The following is a 22,158-nucleotide window of genomic DNA, read 5'->3' as shown; positions in this document are numbered from 1 at the left end:
GAAGCATTAAGAGTTCCTTTCACTAGGAGTAAGGGATCAAGCCCAACCCCGTAATTCCAGTTTTTGGAGGGGTGTCCCAAAACTTTTGGCAATATAGTGCAGCAAATAGATTCTGTGCTTTGTGGTTACTTAGTAACATGACAAGCTGTATGAGAGCGAGAGAGAGAGAGCGAGAGAGAGAGAGCGAGAGCGAGAGCGAGAGCGAGAGAGCGAGAGCCACACACTGGTAATGAACAACTGTTCATAAACGGCAGAACCACCTAACTTATCTTGTGGACGTTCCAGAGTAAACAGTTTAAAAAGCCTGACAAAAAAACTCCTCTCTAAAACACACTGGAAAAATGCTGCTCTTATAACTACCAGTGTGGATAATTTCCCTACAACGGCACCTTCTGAACTGGTTTATTTCTACCATAAGAGAGCTGACAGCCGATACAGCTGCATGAGAGCGCCAGGTGGAGGAAGTTGTTACGACTCAAGTGCTTTGCAAACTGTGTTGCAGATGTTTCAAAATTAAATGCAAATATAAGCGGTGCAAAAAATAGGACATTCTAGGATGTACAACAATTTAGGACGCACAGTTATGGAAAAACAAACAAACAAAAAAAAATTCATCAACCACATCCCATGATCAGACTTTAGTAATCATTTTTATTACACAGTTTTAATCAACACACAAAGCTCAAAGAGCCTGTCAGGAAATTAAATATACAGAAGTTTGTCTGTGAGGAGTTTGTGTCCTCTCACCCGGGGACCCAATCAAGTCTGTCTCAGCCATGTTAGCATCTAATTCATCAAGAGCAAGGGTGGAAATAATGCAGCTAAAAGTGGAACTAAGAGTTACAAGGGGGTGGTGGTAAAGGAGAGAAAAAAGAAAAGAAAAGAAAAGAAAAGAAAAAAACCCTAAACACGTGCTTATCTAAGACTGCTTTTTTTTTTCTCCATTTTTATTTTAAATAAACCGGTCCAAAATCCTCCAGAAGTGTGAATGCGGGTGAAGTTGCTCGTGGCTTAGGGAAGGGGTAGAGACAGTCTTGGTTATGGCAAATGGAGAAGGGAAAAAAAACAAACAAAAAAAAAACAAAAAATATATTCATAGTATTTCAAGTCCTTTAGAATGATTCACAAGAGAGGACCCAAAAGATCTGACATTGTTCCATTAATAACCTGCTATGATTCTAAAAGAACTCCTTTATTTAGATTTTATACAAAAAAGATAGCCAGCATGTACCCCTCCCCTCCTCTGCCACATGGAAAACACAAAACAGAAGGAAAGAACCCCTTTTTCCTGATCCAATATACAGTTTGAAACCCAGGAAATGAAAATAAATGAGAGGGGGAAGAAAAAAAAAAAAAAAAAAAAGAGGAGTAAATCTCCACTACGACACAAAATGGAAATGAGAATGGCCCTCCCTCCCCCCTCCCCAGTGTTTAAAAACAAGGAATGCTTTTTATTTAATTTCCCCCCCCCCCGAGCTGTGGACAATTTCAACGGCAAAAAAATTGAATCTGGCTGACCCTAAGCAGGCAAGTCACCACAGCAACGGAGACGCTAAAGCAAAGATGCCGAGCGCGGGGTGTTCAGGAAGATGGTGGTGATGAAGGGATAAGCTGGAGTTGGACTGAAAGTATGTACACCATGGCTATGAAGGGGTAGGGGTAGAGAGAGGGGAATGGGGCAGGTGCTCTGGTGAGGGGAAGTGTGGCTTAAAGAAAGCACTCCAATGGAAACCAACAAGATCTTTTTTTTTCTTAATCTTTTTTTGTTTTTGTTTTTATCTCTTAAACTTTCAAATCTCCCCTAACCTTAAGACGGAGAGGTGTAAATTTTTTTTTGTTTTGTTTTGTTTCCCGCCATGATTAGAACTCCAAAACTACATTGCATACTTTTGTGTCCATTCCCGAGCTATTCTGTTGTACCTGGAAAAAAAAAAAGAAGAAACGTTACAACAAAAAAAAAAACCAAAAAAAAAAAAATCAACCGCTGGCATACAGGAACACACAAATTCCTCATTGTCTGCGTTTTAAACTTCATGTGCCGGCCATTTCACTAGCAGTCAGGTTTCTCTTTTCTTTCAGATGGTCAAAGAAACAAAAAGCAAAAGTTAAAGTGTAGATAATGAACGATGTTTAGGAGAACGAGCGAGTGTGTGAACTTCAGCGAGTCACTGTACGGGTGGAAAGAGAGCACTCTCTCTCTTTCAGTCTGCACAGGAAAGAGAGTCTTGTGGTTTTGCCCCGACGCATCTACTGATGCGCATCCGTCACCATCCTGTACACATCTTTATGTATGTATTTGAACTCGTATAGCATTAAATTCCACCATGATGAGGAAGAATTTCATTTACCCAAATTAAACCTGCCTTTGAGATTGAACAGGGAGGTGATATCGGGGGCTTAAAAAAATGAAACAAGCTCATCATTATAAATCCACATACTAATGCAAGTTCTTTGCTGTATTATATCACAAACTATACTACATGAGGTCTGACTGGTCTTTTTGTTACAAGCGTTATGCTGTTCAACGTACACAGCGACTTGTATAGTGAGTGTAAAAGGTGGTTTCCTTGAGGAGACTATTATTACATGGAAGTAGTCTCCAGTGTCTGTTTTGTAACAGACATTTTCATGTAACAGACCCTAGGCAAATAATCAGCTTCAGAGTAGGAACAGGAACTGTACCACAACGTTTTTAATTATTTCTCTATATCACTACATCACAAAGAGATCTGATTTGCGAGTGTATGGCTGCATAAATTCGTTTGCTTCAGTAATTTATTCACTAAGTGAGTACTAATTCTCACTAAATTTATAGCATCCTATATTGATGACAAACGAATTAAAAATCAGCAACTTCATCAGATTTAACACTCAAGTGTAAATTTTTGCTGCAAACAAAATTCTAGGAATGAAATGTGTTCAGAAAAAAAAAAAAAAAAAAATGTTTTTCTCTCCCTGTAAATTAATATAAAGCTACAGCATTATTTCACACACATGAGCACGGATGTTAAGATTTACATTGACAATGGAAGAAAAAGTAATATGTTATGTTCAATCAGAGCAATAGTGCATGGCTTAGTCTTTTATAATAAATGTCCTGAGACACTCACTTTTCCCTGTCAGTCTTGTAGATGCGGGCAATCTCGGGTACTAAGGGGTCATCCGGATTGGGGTCACACAGCAGAGAGCAGATAGACAACAGGACTGTGGAACAAAACAAAAGAAAATAAATCAGACAACGAGAAAAATAAAGATTTTTCTTTTAATTCATCACCATCTACATTTCTCATTCAGACACTCTTGGGCGCTCAGGTTCCTTTAAACTGTATACTTTACCTGGCAATAATCGAGAACATTTTTTATTAAGCTGCCTCAAGTCTCAAGGTCAAGTCATTTCGGCAGCCCATGTGACCGCACAAATCATACAAATGAGTTACTTTAACTGATGTATTCTAGTTTCAAAGGATTTTTATCGAAACGGTGAATTTTCTTGTTCATGTTTTCTTGTTGAAAAGTTACTCTGCATGCCTCACCAAGGACAAAGAGGGATTTTGAAGGTTGTGTGCACAAGTAACAATAACAAAATAAATGAAGTATTACCAAGTAAGATTTTCATGTCTTTTGGTAGTTCAATAATTCAACTGTTCTACACAATGGAGATCAAACTTTTTTTTTCCCCCTCTCCGTAATAAGGCGTTACAGTTACAGTAATAAAGGCGGGGCAATTCCTAGAAGGTATTATCTACACAGTGCTTTTTCAGTTCCTTGTGTCAGGTATGAACTTTAAACCATATGCCAATCCTCATTCCATATGAGGAAACAAACACCGTTTTCACCAAAATTATAGCAGATAATCTTCCAAACCAGTCAATAGCAGTTTTACACAGCAAAGTTCCTGACCAGGAGAGTGAGGAATGAACAGGACTACGTGTCTTTTTGTTCCTCCAAGACTCTATCCAGACTTTAAGTTGTGTTTACAGCAACAGGTTAGTGATTTCAGTGGAATCACATCACATCGCTTGAGTTGTCATGTCTAAAAATAGTGTAGACTGGAATAAAACGTCCATACAGGAGTTAGCTATGGACCTAGAATTTGATTGGACAAGGTGTTCCTACACTGTTGATATTCTAAACAGCAGCACTCCACATGTCTACGTTCACTATGGAAATCTCTAATTCTAATGATAGTTTGTTACATTAAAAACAGCTGCATACACACACTGTAGGCTGTCCATCAGTCAGAGTTACCATGACAACTTGCAGGCAAAAGCTCTGTCCAGCTTTGTCTACTGTAAAAAATAATTTCTTTTTGTTGACCAGACTGACGTTTTGTAGTCGGGACTGAGAAAATGGAAGTATGGAAATATGCTGATGTGACAACTCAAAATAAACAAGATGGTGGACGGTGTTGTACTGCAGAAGCTGTGCCTGATCTCCAGTTTGAAGTTTGATAGCGTTCTTAAAGATTAAGGTCACTTTGGACAACCTTCAGACTGAATTTTTTCCCTAAGGGCACCCATTTGACTATCAAATGCTTTTCCTTAACATTTTTGCATCAATACAATGAGACGTTGTTACTCACGTGCAGTATACAGATACATTTATTGTGCACAAGCACATAGCAACCTGTCTAAACACCTGCCTTATACACCAGTGTCATAAAACTCTCAAATCTGATTGGTCAAAGCATGTGCATCACTGCTCCGGCTGGAACATGAACGATAGGTTAACATTAATGCTCTCGTCATATGTAATTGCTTCTTTTTGAACGCAAAGTCTTGTACAGCGGACGCTCCTCATAATTCAAGACTGGCAGTAAACGCTTAACAGGAGAGGAGAACACGCACGGGACCACACCGTTATGCAAAAATAATGCACTCCGCTTTGCGCCATGCTGGCATGCACACGTGACCTCGGGCCCTTCAAGATTTTGCTTTATTCCACACAAACATGTGCAATGCACATCAATCCCAGGAAGCTTTGACTGAATGAGCGTTGTTACGTTTCAGGACGTCACATGAAACGTCTCGGGCCAAATCTGCTGAAGACTTTTTGAAATCTCTCATATCATTAAGGGTTCACCTGTGATCGCAAAACCCCCGGAGGAGACCGAATCTTTCTTAATAAATTTCTTAGTGATGGAACAGTTTCGCAGTGTGCCGCTGTTCTACTGTGATTCCCTGTGGCACTTTTTCTGTTCTGATACTCAGTAAATCTGCTGTGCTGAGATTTATTCATTGAATTAAAAATCTCTCAAAAGTAAAAGGTTTTTCCCTTCTTTCTTTCTGTATTTATTTTTAAAGACCTCTCAATAGAACCATAAAGAGTTACTGTACATGAACAGAGTCCAGATTTACTCAGCTAGAAAAATAAAAGCAGTTTTCTGGTCATTTACGGGCTAATGCTTGTTGTGTACCTTTGGAAATGGTGAGTGCAGGAGACCACTGAGACCGTAGAATATCCAGACAGATGCTGCCATTGCTGTTGATATTTGGGTGGTAAATTCTTGTGGTAAACGCAACCTAGAAGGCACAGGAGAGGGAGAAGCGGGGGGCACCCACAAAGATGATTAGTAAACAACAAACAAAAACATTAGTCATTCATAATCTATTAGTTATGATTTAAGAAACTAAAAACCGTAACGCCTCACGATCACAATCTGAAGTTTTAATATACAACTAGGTAAATAAAACGAAGCTGCCCGAATTGACGTACGCACGTTTTACCTGAAATGGAAAGTTAACGCTAACGTCATGTTCATTTGTTTTTGTTATTTAAAAAAAAAAAAAAAAAAAAAGAGCAAGCTCATTTGAATGAGGATATGTCGAAAACCATTTCCTCATTCGGGCCCTACAGAGACTGTTCATTAGCTTCTTACGCCACACACAGCAAGTGATTTCCAGAAAGAACTGACCTTTGGCGGTTTGAAGGGGTAATCTGTGGGGAAGTGAATGGTCAAGAAGAACACGCCACCCTGATAAGGACTGTCGTTCTGTAGGAAGGCAAAAAAAATGGGAAAATATGTATACATGTAAATATATACAAACACACACACAAGTGATGGATTATGGTTGTCCTGAAATGAAAGAGAGCGGAAAATGTACTTACTGGTCCCATTATTGTGGCCTGCCAGTGAAACACTACAAGAGGAAAAAATATGACATGAATGTGAATTCAAATGCGATTCAAAAGGGTCAACATGTTTATTTAAAGACGTTTAGTTCATAATTAACAGAACCAAATATGCAGAAACTGTTTAGACAAAACTGGCTGCTGAGAAACAATCACTTAAAGCCCTGTGACTTTTCACTGTCGATGAGAAAAGTTGACGATGTTAAGCAAATGAATCAGTCGTGCTAATCTGATAACCGAGTTGTCATTATTATTCACAAGAAGTCAGGAAAACATCACCCAGTTCAGGACAACACTCCCAGGACATTATAACTTAACCGTGGTGGGAATCTTCACCTGCCTCATCATTCACTTCCATTCACAGAATTGAATGTATGTGCCAAAGAAACGCAGATGTGATGTAGAAAAAGAATACTCCAAAAGACTTTTCTTGCTCTAATCAGCTGGGTGACACCCGTGATACGACTTTGACAGGTATTTTTTAAAACTCTAGCAGTGTGAAGAAAATGCCAGAGGTGAATTCTTCTACTCGTTGTGTTTAAAGTGTTTAATCTTGGCACAACAGGTCTTGCATACATGGGTCTTGTCAAGCTGTTTTTTTTATTATTATTATTTTATTGCCCACCTCATAAAACCCAAAGTGTTCCCAAATGTTAGCTAAGGTGATGGTTTGACTCCTCGCTGCAAATGTTTTCTTACTACTTCCTCACTCTCAATTTTTGCACGAATACGACTTTCCAAAATCGAGAATTGTGTTTAATAATTGATTCTTAGGTACAACTAATAAGACTAGTCCTGTTTTTCCCCACAATTAGGTGTTGAATATTTAAGTAGGTGGGCTTGATATTTAAATTTCTTCTCCTCGAGCCCACCCCCTATAACCGCCCATGATGCCAAAGCTCCGCCTCTAGGATGTGCAGTAGCCTTCATAGTTGAGCATTCAGTTTTCTTAGCCACCGGGTACACCACGGCTTAAACCATTATTCTCGATCACATTTTACATCACCTTCAGGATAATCAGAAAATGTGGGAAGAGTTTCTTCATCACACTCCATTAAACAATTATTTCTCCTACCAACTAACCCACTGCATCTCCAGGGGCCAAAAGTATCAGATCGGAGCACAAAATTGAAGCTTGGAAAAATCAAACATTTACTTGTTTCAATTTAAAACAGGCGCTAATCCCTTACACAAAGTGTATACATTATATAAACATGCAGTGATCACACATTACCGAGAGATTACACATTAACGCCGTGAAGAGTTAAATGAAACGATGAAAAGCTGAAATCAGACAGCGCTATGAAGAGAAAGACTAATGGCACCATTATCACTATACTGCCTCGTTAGAGCGCGCACCTCGTCAACAGGTTTGTTTTAGAATCAGAGCAGCGCCGAAGTCTTAACATATACGTGACGAGAATGGAATTCCAGGAACTTTTTCTCTTTATAGGTTACATTTAGTTGAAAAAGTTAAACATTCAGCTCAGATAAGGTTTGAGATAACTGACTGGTACTTACTGTCATCCCCTACTGGTCCTGCTGAGCACTGGGCAGGGGGATCACGGCCCAAATCGTGCAGCTCCTATAACACACACACACACACAGGCTTAACTTCTTAACTGATTCATTCATAATGCAGAGACAGAGACGGTCACAAAAAGTCTATTGTAACCATGAACTTTGATTTCTTGTTGCACATCAACTCTGTTAACTGTATGAGTTGATGTCAAATGTAATACCTGTAGTTATATTGTTCACTTTAAATTCACAATTTTTAGATGGATATCACAGAACACAAGCTTATTAAAAAAAAAAAAAAAAAAAAATTATGATATTCGTCACACTGTATAACATTAACTGGACTACACCACACTGGATTTGTTGATGGCGTTTCTGAACACTTTCCCTCACTGGTGTGTTTTAGATGTACTAATCAGACGTCAGGTCACAGTGCATTATATTCCCCCTCTCCACAACCCTCAGACTGCTGTGTAACCAAAATCATTCATCATACATAAAAACAAGGCGTCAGGCTGGGAAAGCTTTAAAAATACACATGTATATATAAACACACACATGCACACAAGGATCAGCCTGTTCGAGTTCAACAAGCGTGCAGTGATTATCCTGAAAAAAACAGTATGGAGATATGGACTGTACATTTACAGAACTGATCTGTTGCCTACAAACATAGAAAATGCCATATTTAACAAGGAAACGTGTGATTAAAAAAAACAAAACAAGAGTTAATATTTCACCACCTTCATGTAATCTGGTTTTAATTATATACTGTGCCGAGAAGCCGGCGATACAGAAAAAATAAATAAATAAATAAAATTAAATACTATATATAAAAGTAATATATACACACACACACACACACACCACATTATTATCAAAACATCTATGCTACATGATACACACTAGGACAGAGAGGTGGCTTAAAAAAACCTTAAAAATATAGAAACATCATGATTCATAATGTCTACAAGAAATACTACATTTCCCATTTTTTGTGTTTTTTAAAAAAAAATTATTTTATATATAAATTTTGTAGAAAAGTGTATATCAGGTGGCAGCAGCCTCGACAGTGCAAGATAAATACATACAGATAAATACAGAGAGCTGGGTTTTCTGGAGGACCGGGGGATCTGTTGCTGTGTATAAGAGTGACGTGTTCACATTATGGCTGAGCAAAGTGATGATATTCACACTGTAATGTGAGTAAATACTAGGGATTCCACAATACTCAATATAACATTGAACCGTTCGGTACGACCGCCACGGTTCAATACGCGTATGTGAACTGCGTTTTTTCCTAGAAATAATAATAACCATGTGTTTTATTACTCTCTGAACCGCCTGTTTGTGTTTGCCTTACTGTATGGCTATGCGCTGAGACAGCCACGCCTCCCCGCAAGTAAATATCCAATCAGTGAGCGCTAAAGTTAGGGGCGGTAACCATGCTTGTGATGCTGCTGTCAGATTTCACTCTAACCCTGGAGAGCGGTGAAGTGAGACAGAAACGCGAGGAAGCAGCGCCGTCTTTAAAATCTGTGGTGTGGGGACATTTGACTATGATGCCGATGAAACAAAAAATTACTGTGTTTAAGCATCGTTCCACATGAGTTACTACTCAAATGGAAATACTTCCAACATGACCGCACATCTGTAGCGCCATCACCCCGCGATATCGCTGTCTGGAAGCAGGATGGCAGAGCAGGTAACACAGGCATCCAAAAAGAAACAGTTCCTATCTGATTCCTTCCAGCGTTCACACCCAACTGGTTCCGAGAGACACAAAAAATAATTATAATATAACAATTGCTAAAGATTTGCAGCCATTTCGGTGATGTGGGCTTTCGGCAACTTATAAAAGTGCTCGCACCGCATTACACACTACCGACATGGCCTTTTTTTAAGCACCGAGGTAATTCCCGACCTCTACGCAAAGACGCGCAAAAAATCAAAAATGAATTGGCTAAAGCACAAAGCAAAGAAATTTTGAAAAAAAAAAAAAAAAAAACTTTATAAGTTGCCAAGCCATCCGAACCGAACACTGTGGGTAAAAACCGCAGTACGTATTGAACCGTGGGTTAACTGTATTGTTGCATCCCTAGTAAATACATTACAAATGTAAAGATCTTATATCTTTTTCTAATACAAAATGCAAGTTCATTTGAAAACAACTTGTTAGAAACAAAAACGTTGCACAGAACCTTGAAAACTGTAAACTGTCAATTTTGACATCAGTTTATGATCACATATTTCACATAAATGTATTTATACATCACCGATCAACCATAACATTAAACCACCTGCCTAACATTGCGTAGGTCCACCTTGTGCCTAACATTGCATAGGTCCACCTTGTGCCTAATATTGCGTAGGTCCACCTTGTGCCTAATATTGCGTAGGTCCACCTTGTGCCTAATATTGCGTAGGTCCACCTTGTGCCTAATATTGCGTAGGTCCACCTTGTGCCTAATATTGCGTAGGTCCACCTTGTGCCACCAGCTCTGACCCTTTGAGTCATGGATGCCAGCAGATCTCTGAAGGTGTGCTGTGGTATCCGGGACCAGGAAGTTAACAGCAGAGTCCTGCAAGTTGCAAGGTGGGGCCTCCGTGGATCAGATTCATTTATCCAGCATGGCCAACAAATGTTTGGTAAACAGGGGGTCAGCATGAAAACTCTGACTGGTCAGCCCCATGCACAGCAGTGTTCTGACACCTTTCTAACTGAACCAGCATGAACTTTTACACCAATTTGTGCTGTAGTAGCTCTTCTGTGGGATCGGACCAGACGGGCTAGCCTTCACATCAATGATGTGTCCATGACCCTGACCACTGTTTGTCCTTCCTCTAACCACTTTTGGTAGGACTGAACCACAGCATACTAGAAAACCCCACAAGGCCTGCTGTTTTGAAGCTCTGACCCAGGTGTCTAGCTATCACAATCTGGCCCTTTTCAAAGTCACTCGCCCCTTTTTCCTGCTTTTAACACATCAGTTTGAAGAACTGACTGTTCACTTCCTGACTAATAAACCCCACCCCTTGACAGGAATTTTTGTATTTCAGCATTTGTGAGGTCAGGCACTGATGTTGGACGAAAAGGCCTGGTTCACAGTCTCCGCTCTAATTCATCCCAAAGGTGTTCTATCAGGTTGAGGTCAGGACTCTGAAGTTCCTCCACACCAAATTCGCTCATCCATGTGTTTATGGACCTTTCTTTGTGCACTAGTGTGCATTCATGTTGGAACAGGAAGGGGTCATCCCCAAACTGTTCCCACAAAGTTACGAGCAAAAAAAATTGTCCAAAATGTCTTGGTATGAAGCTGAAGCATTAAGAGTTCCTTTCACTGGAACTAAGGGGCCGAGCCCAACCCCTGAAAAACACCACCTGAACTCAATGTTTGGAGGGGTGTCCCAAAACTTTTGCCAATATAGTGTATGTCAAAGTGAGCTGAACTAGATAAAATAGGCATGAAAGCGGCCTTAGCTTTACCAAAAATGAGGTTGGCATGAGGCATCAATCTAGTTTTTGGGCTAAAAGTGTTGCCTGAGTTAAAGTATCAAAAAGTTCAATATTATAAAATGTTAAATTCTCTTGCAAATTCCATGCAACAATTTCAGTCTGTAATTCAACATTGTAACAAAAATATCATACATGTCTCAAACAAATCCCTACTTTATAATGAACTTGAGAAGACTTGAGAACAACCTGGGCGTTTAAAGCTGTTGAAGGAAACTCAATAGCTGGGATGTTACAGTAAATAAATCGAGGTCATTTCACAGTTTTGAGCTTCATGCCATGTCGTATGAGGGCTAATAAAATAATGAAAATTGTTCCAAGTCGTAAGCTTTCATTACCAAAGTTACAATACCTCAATAACAATAAAGTTACAATAACTTCATCTCAAACCTGATGAAAATTAATAAAAGTGTTCTATTGGTAGAATAAGCTCTAGTCCTCCAACAATAATAATAATAATAATAATAATAATAATAATAATAATAATAATAATAACCCTATATGTAGGAGGAGGTCATTTTAAAGGCGTTCTGGGTGTTAGAACCATTTTGTTGACACGGTTATAACCTGCCACGTGACGACAAACTTTTGACCACAGTTTGGTTTTGGGTGTCAGGTATTATGGTAATTACAGGTACTGAGAGTCAATATGTCTGAAACGTATTTAACTACAGGTTGTATTTCTCTAATCCAGAGAGGACACTTGGACAAGTTAAAACATTCAGCGCAACAGAAACTGAAAGATGTGGTCCAAAGGTCGAAAAAGAACTACTTAAAGGCATAAATATCAGATACGGGTCATTAGGGTGAACGGCTGGACTGTTACTTCAAAGAATACTGAATAAAATGTCTAAGTATTTATGTCTAATATCGTCTCATTTCTTTACTCCAGTGCTTTTTGTTACTCAATAAAAAAGTGGACTGGATTTCTCAACTTTTTTGAAATCCTACAACATCGTTCTAAGTTCCTACACACACCAGGGGATACGACGGCACTGAAAACCCTTCGGCTGTGCCATCAGTGACTACTGTAATCGCCTCACGCTCTTACTCCAGCTGCTAGCATGTTCCTTACTTTATTACATGTGACGCCTATCAAACATGACGCTCTTGAACAAAACCGAACCAAAACTGTCTCCAGCTCTTAACTCACATTAAACCAATGAAAAAAAAAAATGACCATAATGGATTGTCCTGATATGAGAAAGACATATTGCTTACAGACTAGCTATGTACACAGTGCAGCACTAACACTGTGATAACCTCTCTCGGTGATAGATTCGGAGATTACATATAGAGAATTTCTCTCTAAGAAACAAGAATAATTGGTGAGAGTTTTGTGTGTCCTTGGAGATTTTTCCTTTAAATTTTTTAATACAGGCAATATTTAAAGACCGAGTGAAAAAGATGTGACGACGGAAAGTTCTGGAAAGGGGAAAAAAAAAATCTCATTAGGTTCAACAAACAGGCTACTGATATTTTAATATTTTGTTATATTTGCGAAATAAGTTTGTTTTGGAATTTGTTTTAGATTTAAAAAATATATATACACATAAGGTAGGCCCTTCTTCTCATGTATTAATTACCGTAATACACAGAGTATCGGTATCGAAGTCACACCGATAATATCGAGCCAACTGTAATGAAGTACAGATTATCTCTCTCTAAACCTGACAGGACACTTCACATCAAACTCAGAAACCGAAACGAGTGAAAAGGAGGAAAAAATAGAAATACATTTCTTCTCTCTCCTACACACCTATAGTAAAATCGAAAGAGACGGAAGTTAAAAAGGTTAGAAAAGAAAAATCTTCGCGGGGAGATATATATATATATATATATATATATATATATATATATATATATATATATATATATATATAAAAAAAAATGTAGGATCAGGTATCCAGAGTGAGTTAACAACTGGTGTAGGGTAGAGAAATTGGGGCAAAAAAAAAAAATCAGGGTATAATGTGAGTAAGAGGTTTAATTCAGGGTGTGAAGTTGAATAGTTGGGTTATGTGAGTAAGCCGCGTTTGCGTTGAAACTCGAAGGTTAGCGTGAAGCGAAGGGTGACTAGGCAAAAGGGGTGCCAAAACTTATTAACACGGCGCTCCTTGGATCAACGTCAGATATAAAAACCGGGGAGTATAACAGGGTTTCTATAACCATTACAGAAACCGACTGTAAATCTGTAGTGGTTAGCCGCTGACGCCTTTTTTTTTTTTTTTTTGCTTAGCCAGCTAGTTGTTAAACTAGCCTCCTGCTTCGTTAGCGAGAAAGAAAATAAAATAACTAGCCACCGAACTAGCCGACTTAGCCGTCTCCTAGCAACGGGAATTTAAATATTCGTCTTAATACGTCGAGGCTCGATTCGTTAGCTTTGAGGTCGCGCGTTATAATCGTCGGAAGCAACTTTAAAAGCGGGCCTGGTGACTAGCGAGCTAGCTTAGCTTAGCTAACCCACAAGAGTCGTGCCGGCTAGCTATCTACATATCTATCTATCTATCTATCCATCCATCTGTCTATTTAATGTATCCTTTTACGAACGTTCAACTCCATAGGAACGAATAACGCGTCCTCCATTTTGTCTCTCAACGGGATTATGGCTGTAATAGGAATAAGTTGATAATAATAATAATAATTATTATTATTAGCTACACGACATCTAGCTAGCGAACATTACAACACGATGCGTTAGAGCTAAACTAGCCCAAAGCTAGATTTTTCTTCGCCACCGGATTGTTGGAAAAAATATGCCGTGATATCCATCTAAACGTTTCTGAATCTTATTATTTTAAGAAGTGGCCGTGATGTGGAAACGCTGTAAATCAATGTGGATGGATGGATGAGAAAAGTCGAAGTGCGAAACGGAGGCCTCACTTCCTTCCCCCTTACCTTATGAATTCTCTTCAGTGCCATTGTTGTGCTGCTGCTGCTGCTGCTGCTGTCAGTGGAAAGCGCACTCGCGTATTTTCTTATACAATTTCTATATAAATTCTCCTTTCGATTCTGAGCGCCGGCCAAAACAACCAGGCGAGGGTGAAGACTTCTACCAAATGTGATCGGAGATGACGGAACCCGGTCGATGATGGGTTTTTTTTTCTTTTTTTTCAAAGGCGAAACTGAAAGGTATTATAAGCAGCACTCTGAGTGAGTGAGTGAGTGAGTGAGCGAGCGAGAGAGAGAGAGAGAGGCTAAAACGCTCCTTCCTCCTGCAGCGGCCGCCGCGACCGAATCACACACGTTATAGCCGCTCAAATGGGGACTCCTCCGCCTACGCGCGGCTCAAATTAGCGCCGCGTCGCTCCTCTAGGGCACCACCAAGGGCGCGTGATCACGCCATGTCACCCCCTAGGTAGTGCGCATGTGAAGGGAGCATCGAAGGTGTTTATGAGTTATCCGGTTCTTAGGTAACTTAGCCGCTGTAGCAATTTGCGCGAGCGTAGATCCAAAATGGCGGAACGCGCAGTTATGTCTACGCTAAGAGTGCGTACGTTTTGAGCCAAAATGGCGTTCATACGCTTTCATCGTTTTTTTTTTATTCGACGAGGGGGGGTAAATCTGGTTTTATGTATTAATTCAAAAGATGATACGTAAAAGCTTTACAGTTCTTCCTTTTATTCGTTGTTGAAATACATAATTAAAAAAAAAATAAACTTAAACTACGATCTTCCGGCTTCCGGATTTTTTTTTTTTGTATCGCACTTTCACGAAAACACCTCTAAAGAGAAGTTGAGCCAAGGCGGAGGGATATCGTGTGTGTTTTGTATCATATCGCGAGACAAAGCGAGAATCTCGCCAGGACGGGATAAAAAGAGCAAAGAGTTGATTGCAACATATGCTTGGCTGAGCGTTTCATTTCTCCATTCAGGATCCTTAATGCAAATCAGACAGGGCGTGCTATCAGATACCAGGTCCATTAGGCATTACGAATACCCGATGGCATTAAAAAAAAAAAACCCATCATTAACAGAGTACAAAAAAAGCTCAATGATCAGAATCTCAATCGGGTGGCTCAAATGTTACTATTAGTATAGAGGCTCATTTACATCACAGAAAGGATCCACTGTCATCTCAGTAATCTCAAAATAAATCTTACGCATTGATCTTTTTATGTAGAATAAATGGATAAGGCGTGTATCATATGTTATTATCAGTGTCTTGTGTCTGGTTTTGTTATATTCTGATCTCTGGGAGCGCCACAGATTTAATGAATCATAGCTAACTCACGCTTATATCACTGTAGTGCTTCAACTATAGACCTTAACAGTAGGCAGTACAATACAGTAATTTACTTTTCCTTCGCACACAAAATGAACAAATGCGGCTCATGCTCTTAAATTTGGCCATGTCGCTGAAGACTGTGTATATTTGAAGACAGCTTGACATCACTGATACTATACTGTAAATGTCATATTAAATACTCAGACAGGGGACAGACACTTAGATGGACAGACAGGTGCGATAGACGAGACAGAAATTATTCTGATTAATCTCAGCAGATTCTTTCTGACTTAAGGTCTACAAAGATCTTAGAAAGTATGCATGCTATTGCACCTGTTGAATGGTATCGATCAGAAGAGGGCTATAAAAGTATTTCCAAAATATTCGATGGAACACCAAACCATGGAAGTATTGTAAAGGCCGTCATCAACAAATAGAGAAAATAGAGCAGGACAGTGAAATCACATATTTACGCAAATCACAAAATTTATAAAAAATGACAAAACCAAATACTTACTAGGAAAAAACCTGCCAAAAGACCTACAGCGATATTAAAGGTGGGGCAGGAATATCTGACAAGTACTGATCACTCTCTGCATGTGACAACAATCTCTCATATTCCTCAAGTCTGGGCTCTGGGGTAGGATGGCTTTTCTCACAAAAAACATCCAAGCTCTGATTTAAATCCATGAGACATAATGCATTATGGTCTGATGAGACCAATTTCAATAAGTATAACAATCCTACAATTCAGAAAGGTGCAAAAGCACATCACCGAAAGAGGATCATACCCGTGGTGCAGCATGGTGGTGGCAGTATCATTCTTTAGGGCTGTTTTTCTTCAGCCAGGACTGGGTCTTTAATCGAGGTGGAGGGAAGTATGAATCGCTACAAAGCCCACTTGATTTGAGGTGTCTGCTATTAAGCTGAAGATGAAAAGGAATTTCACTTTTCAGCCCAACAATGACCCAAAGCATACATCCAAATCAACAAAGTAATGGTTTAACCAAAAGAAGATTTTTGAAAGATCGAGCCCGAGCACAGATATGAACCCAACTAAAAATCTGTTCTGTGACCTACACTACCGCTCAAAAGTTTGGGATCGCTCAAATATTGTATTGTTTTCCAAGGAACCACACACGAAATTAGTCTGAATAGAAAATATAGCAAAAAAGAACAGGAAATGCTGACATATCTGAGTTAGAAATAACGATTTTGAGGGAAAGGATGAATGTTTTCTTTGCCTTCATCAAAAAAAAAAAAAAAACCCACCTTTTGCAGCAATTACAGCCTGGGCATTCTAGCTGTCTGTTTTTCAAGATAATCTGATGAGATTTCACCCCATGCTTCCTGGAGCATCTCCCACAAGATGGACCGACTTGATGGAGTCTTCCTCTGTAGCTGAAATCAAGCTGAAACATGCAAGTGATCTCAAACTTTTGAGCGGTAGTGTAAAGCAGGTTGTACCCAGGAGATGTTATAATCTGATTAAAGATTCAAGATTCAAGAAGCTTTTATTGTCATTTCAACCACATATAGCTGACACGGTACATAGTGAAATGAAACAACCATCTGATGGATCCTGAATGCTTTTGCATGGAAGAGTTGGAAAATATTGCCAAGCCAAGATGTGCCACTCTGACAGACTCTTACAAAAGAAAAGAAAAGAAAAAACCTGAGTGGTGTACTAAAATAGAAAGCTGCTTCTTTATTCAAGTATTAGTTTAGGGGTGTGTAAACATATGCAACCAGGTTATTATAAGTGTCCCCCCCCCTTTTTGTTTGAAATTTTTATATGTTGTAATTTTACAGTGAAAGTGGAAACAGTTTGGTTTTATTAGTGGTGCTTGCTATGCAAAGCATCACTATTACTATTTATTATTATTATTATTATTATTATTATTATTATTATTATTATTATACATAAGACAAACCTGACTGACATATTAACAGGGATCTTGCTAGCTAGTTAGTTAGCTAGCTAGCTAGCTAGCTAGATAGATAGATAGATAGATAGATAGATAGATAGATAGATAGATAGATAGAGGAGAAAAGAAAGAAAACAAGAAGAGTTGATTTTATTTGTAATGTTTTGTCATAGCAGTATATGTCTAATTTGGACAAAATGCAAAATGATAAGAATTAGAGATGTAGAAATATTGAGAAAAGTTATTACTGATATATTATAAATGTATTATATATTTGTTTATATACTTGTTATAGTGCACATATACTGAGATATATACAGTGCAAGTCAATGCTACAAATCTATCTATCTATCTATCTATCTATCTATCTATCTATCTATCTATCTATCTATCTATCTATCTATCTATCTGTCTGTCTAATTAACTGAATAATTCGTATTTCCTTCAATCAATGCAAAACAATGGCATCATGTTACAATAATTTTCCAAATATGTTATTATACATTTATTATCATATAACAGGGTGTCGCACTGAAAAATATACAGTTCCAGTAAAAGTGTGTTAACAAATTTCACAAAGCAGCTATAATTTATTGAAACAGACTCTAGGGAACCCCCTGCACTCCACTTCCCTTCAGTGTGCGTATCTTCCACCGGATGGCAGCACGAGGCAGCGCGTGATTGCGCGCGAGCGGCTTGCGTGGGCGTTCCTGCCTCCGCCATCATGCCGGGGTGGTGCAGAAACTCCGTGTCGAGGAAGCCGAGGAAAGCCCGAAGCGAGCGGAAGAAGTAGCCAGGACACCCCGGTATCTTTCAGCATCCGTCACCCCGTCTGTCCGTCCGTCAGCGCGCGCGCACGTCCACTCCTGCGTGATCTCTGCGACAGAGCCGAGCTCGTGCACCTCCCTACCCTCCTTCTTCCTTCTCCTCCTCTTCATCCTCCTCCTCCTCCGGTGAACGGAGCGGAGCCGCACCGAGTGATGCTGCTGCTGCTGCGGCCCGCGCTGCCCTCCTAAAGCATCACAGCCCCATGAACATGTCCAACGCAGTCATGGGTCTAAACCCCACCGACAGGGTCATCAAATGTAAGTGCGCGCGCGCGCCCGTTTCAGCCGGATGTTTTTTTTTGTTTGTTTTTTTTGTGTGTGTATGTGTGTGTGTGTCTTCGCGTCTCCATCTGTCATTAAATGATCAATTGCATTTACAAATTATGGGCTCGGCTGTCTGTGTTGCTCTGTAATAACCAACACACATGCTCAAGCTTTAAAAAAACGACAGATCTTCTTAGATTATCCTTCTTATTCGTAGTAGCATTGGTCTATTATTATTATTGTTGTTATTATTATCGTGCTATTATTTGGATCAGTGATCTGATGCTCCATGGCCCATTTGTCGTCCGTTTTTGGTGTACCCTGATAGGCTGATAGGTTGGAGGCTGGAGGCTGGCTAATGAGCTTCAGACCATCTTTCTGCTAGTGGTGAATGCGTGAATTGCTACAGAGAGGGAGAAAGAGAGAGAGCGCGAGCGAGAGAGAAAGAAAGAGAGGGAGAAAGAGAGGGAGATCAGCATCATTTCATTCCAATGAAACCTTTTTCCTTGCCACTTTGACGATGACAGCAGCCAAAGGACGACCTAAAGGTAGAACTGGTTTATCTTATCCGTGTATTTTCCTTTTATTTCATTTCATTAAGATCTTACAGTACCGCTTTCACTGTACAGATCGATCTCGGGCTTTATCTCGTGACCCTCTCGCTTACCCTGAGAGATGCTGTCTGACAGCCGATAGACTGTGAGATGCTTGTGGACTTGTTATACAGATGATATCCGTCATAGTTAAAGTCTAGTAGCTCAAATGGGCTTCCTAATCATCCATGTTGTGACACCAGCCAGGACAAATATATCATAAAAATAGTCTAAGTACAGTTTTGGGAGTCTTACGTGCTTTAGCTAGTTGTGAATATACTGTATATAACTGGATGTGCTTTGTATTGCTGAGTGTGTGTGTGTGAAATGCAGAGCTAAACGTTTTAAAAAGCCTTCAGAGTGCTGTAGCGATTGCAAAAAGTGCTCGCATTTTTGTCATATTGCCTGCGTTGCCTCGCTGCGATGGAATTAGTAATTGGTAATATTAATATCATTATTATTAAAGAAGACAGTGTGGCATCGGGGAGGATGTTGGCAGTCAGCGAGCGGCCAGAAGGGAAACAAGAATGAGAGAGAGAGAGGGAGAGGGAGAGAGAGAGAGAGAGAGGAACAGGAGGGGTATCATTGGAATCCACTCTAAATGGGCTATCCCTCACCGAGGGACTGTGGCCGACCAAAATAGTGCAGCAACATATGCTATTCAGCATGAAATAATCATATTATGGCATATGCTAGCTCCAAAATCTTTCTCCAGAAGCGTTTTCAGCGAAGATTATTATTATTATTACATGTCACAGTGTATGATGAGCTGAATAAAATCGTGGTTGAATTCCATAAGACTGTGTCATAACACGTCCTCCATGTCAGCTCGTACAACGACGATGGAGCCGCGATTAAAGAAAATGACCACAGATCAATCCTCAGATTTGGGCTTTTGCACAAAGTAGAGTCTCATAAAGATTTATATTTTGTAAAAACATATTTGTTTTACAATGTTTGTAGCTATGCCATTCTAACTATGATGACTTTATATCAGCACTCATGCAGGTTTTTGTCAAAGAAAAGAAATACATATATAGCCTATTGTTGCCACAGTTGGCCCTGTATTTGAGACTATGTATGTTTATGGGCAGAGGTGACAAGCTAGGCAAGTAACAAAAGCAGAACAAAAACTAAATGCTACCTAGAATAGCATCCTAGCTAGCTAACCAAATTCTTTGCTTTATCTTACTATTGTTTGCGTTCAGTTTGACACTGACAGAACAGGATATGAAATTATTCCTTGTTCAGATCTTGTTCTGAGCTTAGTCAAATTTTCTATCTTTGGCTAAGCTGTAAGCCGTGCTAAGTCCATGTATCTTGCTGACTTTACAAATGAATATTGTTACTAGCTAACAAACGTTGGCTAGGTTTTAGGCCTTAGTTTTAACGCTGCTAGCAAAAATATTTAGGCTAAGCTTACTACAAAAAATGGCTGCATTCGTGTATATTTGGTTGGCTACAACTTCTAAGGATAAATTTGTTGTTGTGGAATCTTTCTTTTAATAAAATGACTGACATAGTTGAGTGAAACCTTGATATTCCTCATGAATTTGTGCTGTTTTCATCGTTCCAGATCATTTACATCATCTGCATAAAAGACTTATCAGTTCTAGCTATAGCTAATCGCCATTCTTTTGAGTTCTAGCTAGCGAAACGTTTTTTCTAGCTAGCTAAATTATCATTTTTTTGTTGTACAGAATCTTTATCGACACATTAGAGTTAAAACATTGATATTCCTAATGTTTTCCTGTGGTTTTTTTTATCCTCAGAGCTCCTATACATTGTCTTTAAACAGTCCTGTGAGTTCTAGCTAGCTAAACGCTAGCCTCAGTTATTAGCTGGATTATACATGGCATCTATATTTTCCCCCTTTGCCTAGCAGCACTTGAACAGGAAGCATACTGGGTTAGTCATCTTGTAGCAGAAGCACATATTCATGAGCTGTTTAAGTATGCACCATTTCCCTCTTTGTTATTGCAATGGAGCTCTGAGGCTAATATTGCTAATATGAATTATGCTTTATTCATTGCCATTATGATTCAAAATATGCGCCTAAATCGTTGCAGTGATATTAATTTCTTAGTTCTTGTAATTAAAATGAAGTGTTGAGGGGGGAGGGACCCTTCATTTATCTTACACAAAGACAGTAAAGAGAGATTAATAAACAAAAAGTACAGGGATGTTATTAGCAGAAGGCTATAAAACTGCTGTGGCTTATGACAATACATCGAATAATGCTCAGCTTGAGAGGGAAATGTAGCTCGTTGTCTTTATATTTCTGCTTATGTGCCTTTCTGTGACTGTTGTGAGTTTTTGGTCATTAAACCTATCAGTATGTACACCTCACTCCTCTCCCTCTTATGAATGTTTCCAATTTTTTATAATCTTCCAGTCTGGAATTAGAATTTTTCCCATTTTGAATTAAAAGATATGTCTATCACTTGAAGGTACACAATGTTTAATTTTAAATTTATAGTAAAAGAAGAAGACATACACTGATCAGGCATAACATTATGAGCAGTGAGAGGTGAAGTAAATAACACTGATGATCTCCTCATCATGGCTCCTGTTAGTGGGTGGGATATATTAGGCAGCAAGTGAACATTTTGTCCTCAAAGTTGATGTGTTAGAAGGAGAAAAAATGAGCAAGCGTAAGGATTTGAGCGAGTTTGACGAAGGGCCAAATTGTGATGGCTAGACCACTGGATCAGAGCATCTCCAAAACTGCAGATCTTGTGGGGTGTTCCCGGTCTGCAGTGGTCAGTATCAATCAAAGTCGACCAAGGAAGTAACAGTAGTGAACCGGCGACAGGGTCATGGGCTGTTTTTGGCAGCAAAAGGGGGACCAACACAATATTGGGCAGGTGATCTGCCCAATATTGATATGATATGCCTGATCGGTGTATATTTGCTGTTTGCATAAATATTCATTTTCACCTTCACCTTCTAGGTGAATACTTAGTAAAATGTCTTTTGTCTGCAGCTACAGCAGGGCTGTATACCTCTATCAGCTTTGTATATCTGAAGCTTAATGCAATATTTTTCCCATTCTTCTTGACAAAAGTGAAAAAAAATCTCAACCCCTGTCAGACTGGAGGTGTAGGTTTAACTAACTCTGAGGCCTTTTGTCTGTCTATCTATCTATCTAT

The 22,158-nt window shown here is 39.3% G+C and overlaps 2 protein-coding genes across 8 annotated transcripts in view; one reads left to right on the top strand and one right to left on the bottom strand.

Annotated features, from left to right (window-relative positions):
• Positions 1–631: 631 nt before the first annotated feature.
• On the bottom strand, positions 632–14,411 carry ube2d2 (ubiquitin-conjugating enzyme E2D 2 (UBC4/5 homolog, yeast)). The gene is made up of 7 exons (XM_058408410.1): positions 14,066–14,411; positions 7,654–7,717; positions 6,109–6,140; positions 5,915–5,992; positions 5,417–5,522; positions 3,111–3,204; positions 632–1,920 (listed from the first exon to the last, which is right to left on the bottom strand). The coding sequence occupies exons 1-7, from the start codon at positions 14,087–14,089 to the stop codon at positions 1,875–1,877; spliced, it is 444 nt and encodes a 147-aa protein (XP_058264393.1). The 5' UTR covers positions 14,090–14,411; the 3' UTR covers positions 632–1,874.
• Positions 14,412–18,027: 3,616 nt separating this feature from the next.
• Positions 18,028–22,158, top strand: part of ppp3cb (protein phosphatase 3, catalytic subunit, beta isozyme) — a 65,885-nt gene continuing 61,754 nt past the window's right edge. For 5 of the 7 annotated variants that reach the window (XM_058408739.1, XM_058408742.1, XM_058408740.1 and 2 more), the window contains exons 1-2: positions 18,028–18,407; positions 18,742–18,961. In XM_058408739.1, the coding sequence (XP_058264722.1) occupies positions 18,805–18,961 (157 nt within the window). In that variant the 5' untranslated portion in view covers positions 18,028–18,407; positions 18,742–18,804. The remainder of the gene's footprint in view (positions 18,408–18,741; positions 18,962–22,158) is intronic. The other 2 variants (XM_058408745.1, XM_058408744.1) reach the window with 1 other exon arrangement.

Source organism: Hemibagrus wyckioides, linkage group LG14, assembly GCF_019097595.1.
Source record: "Hemibagrus wyckioides isolate EC202008001 linkage group LG14, SWU_Hwy_1.0, whole genome shotgun sequence".
NCBI lineage: Eukaryota > Metazoa > Chordata > Actinopteri > Siluriformes > Bagridae > Hemibagrus > Hemibagrus wyckioides.
Note: the sequence above shows the minus strand (reverse complement) of the source record. Positions and strands in the feature narration are given on the sequence as shown.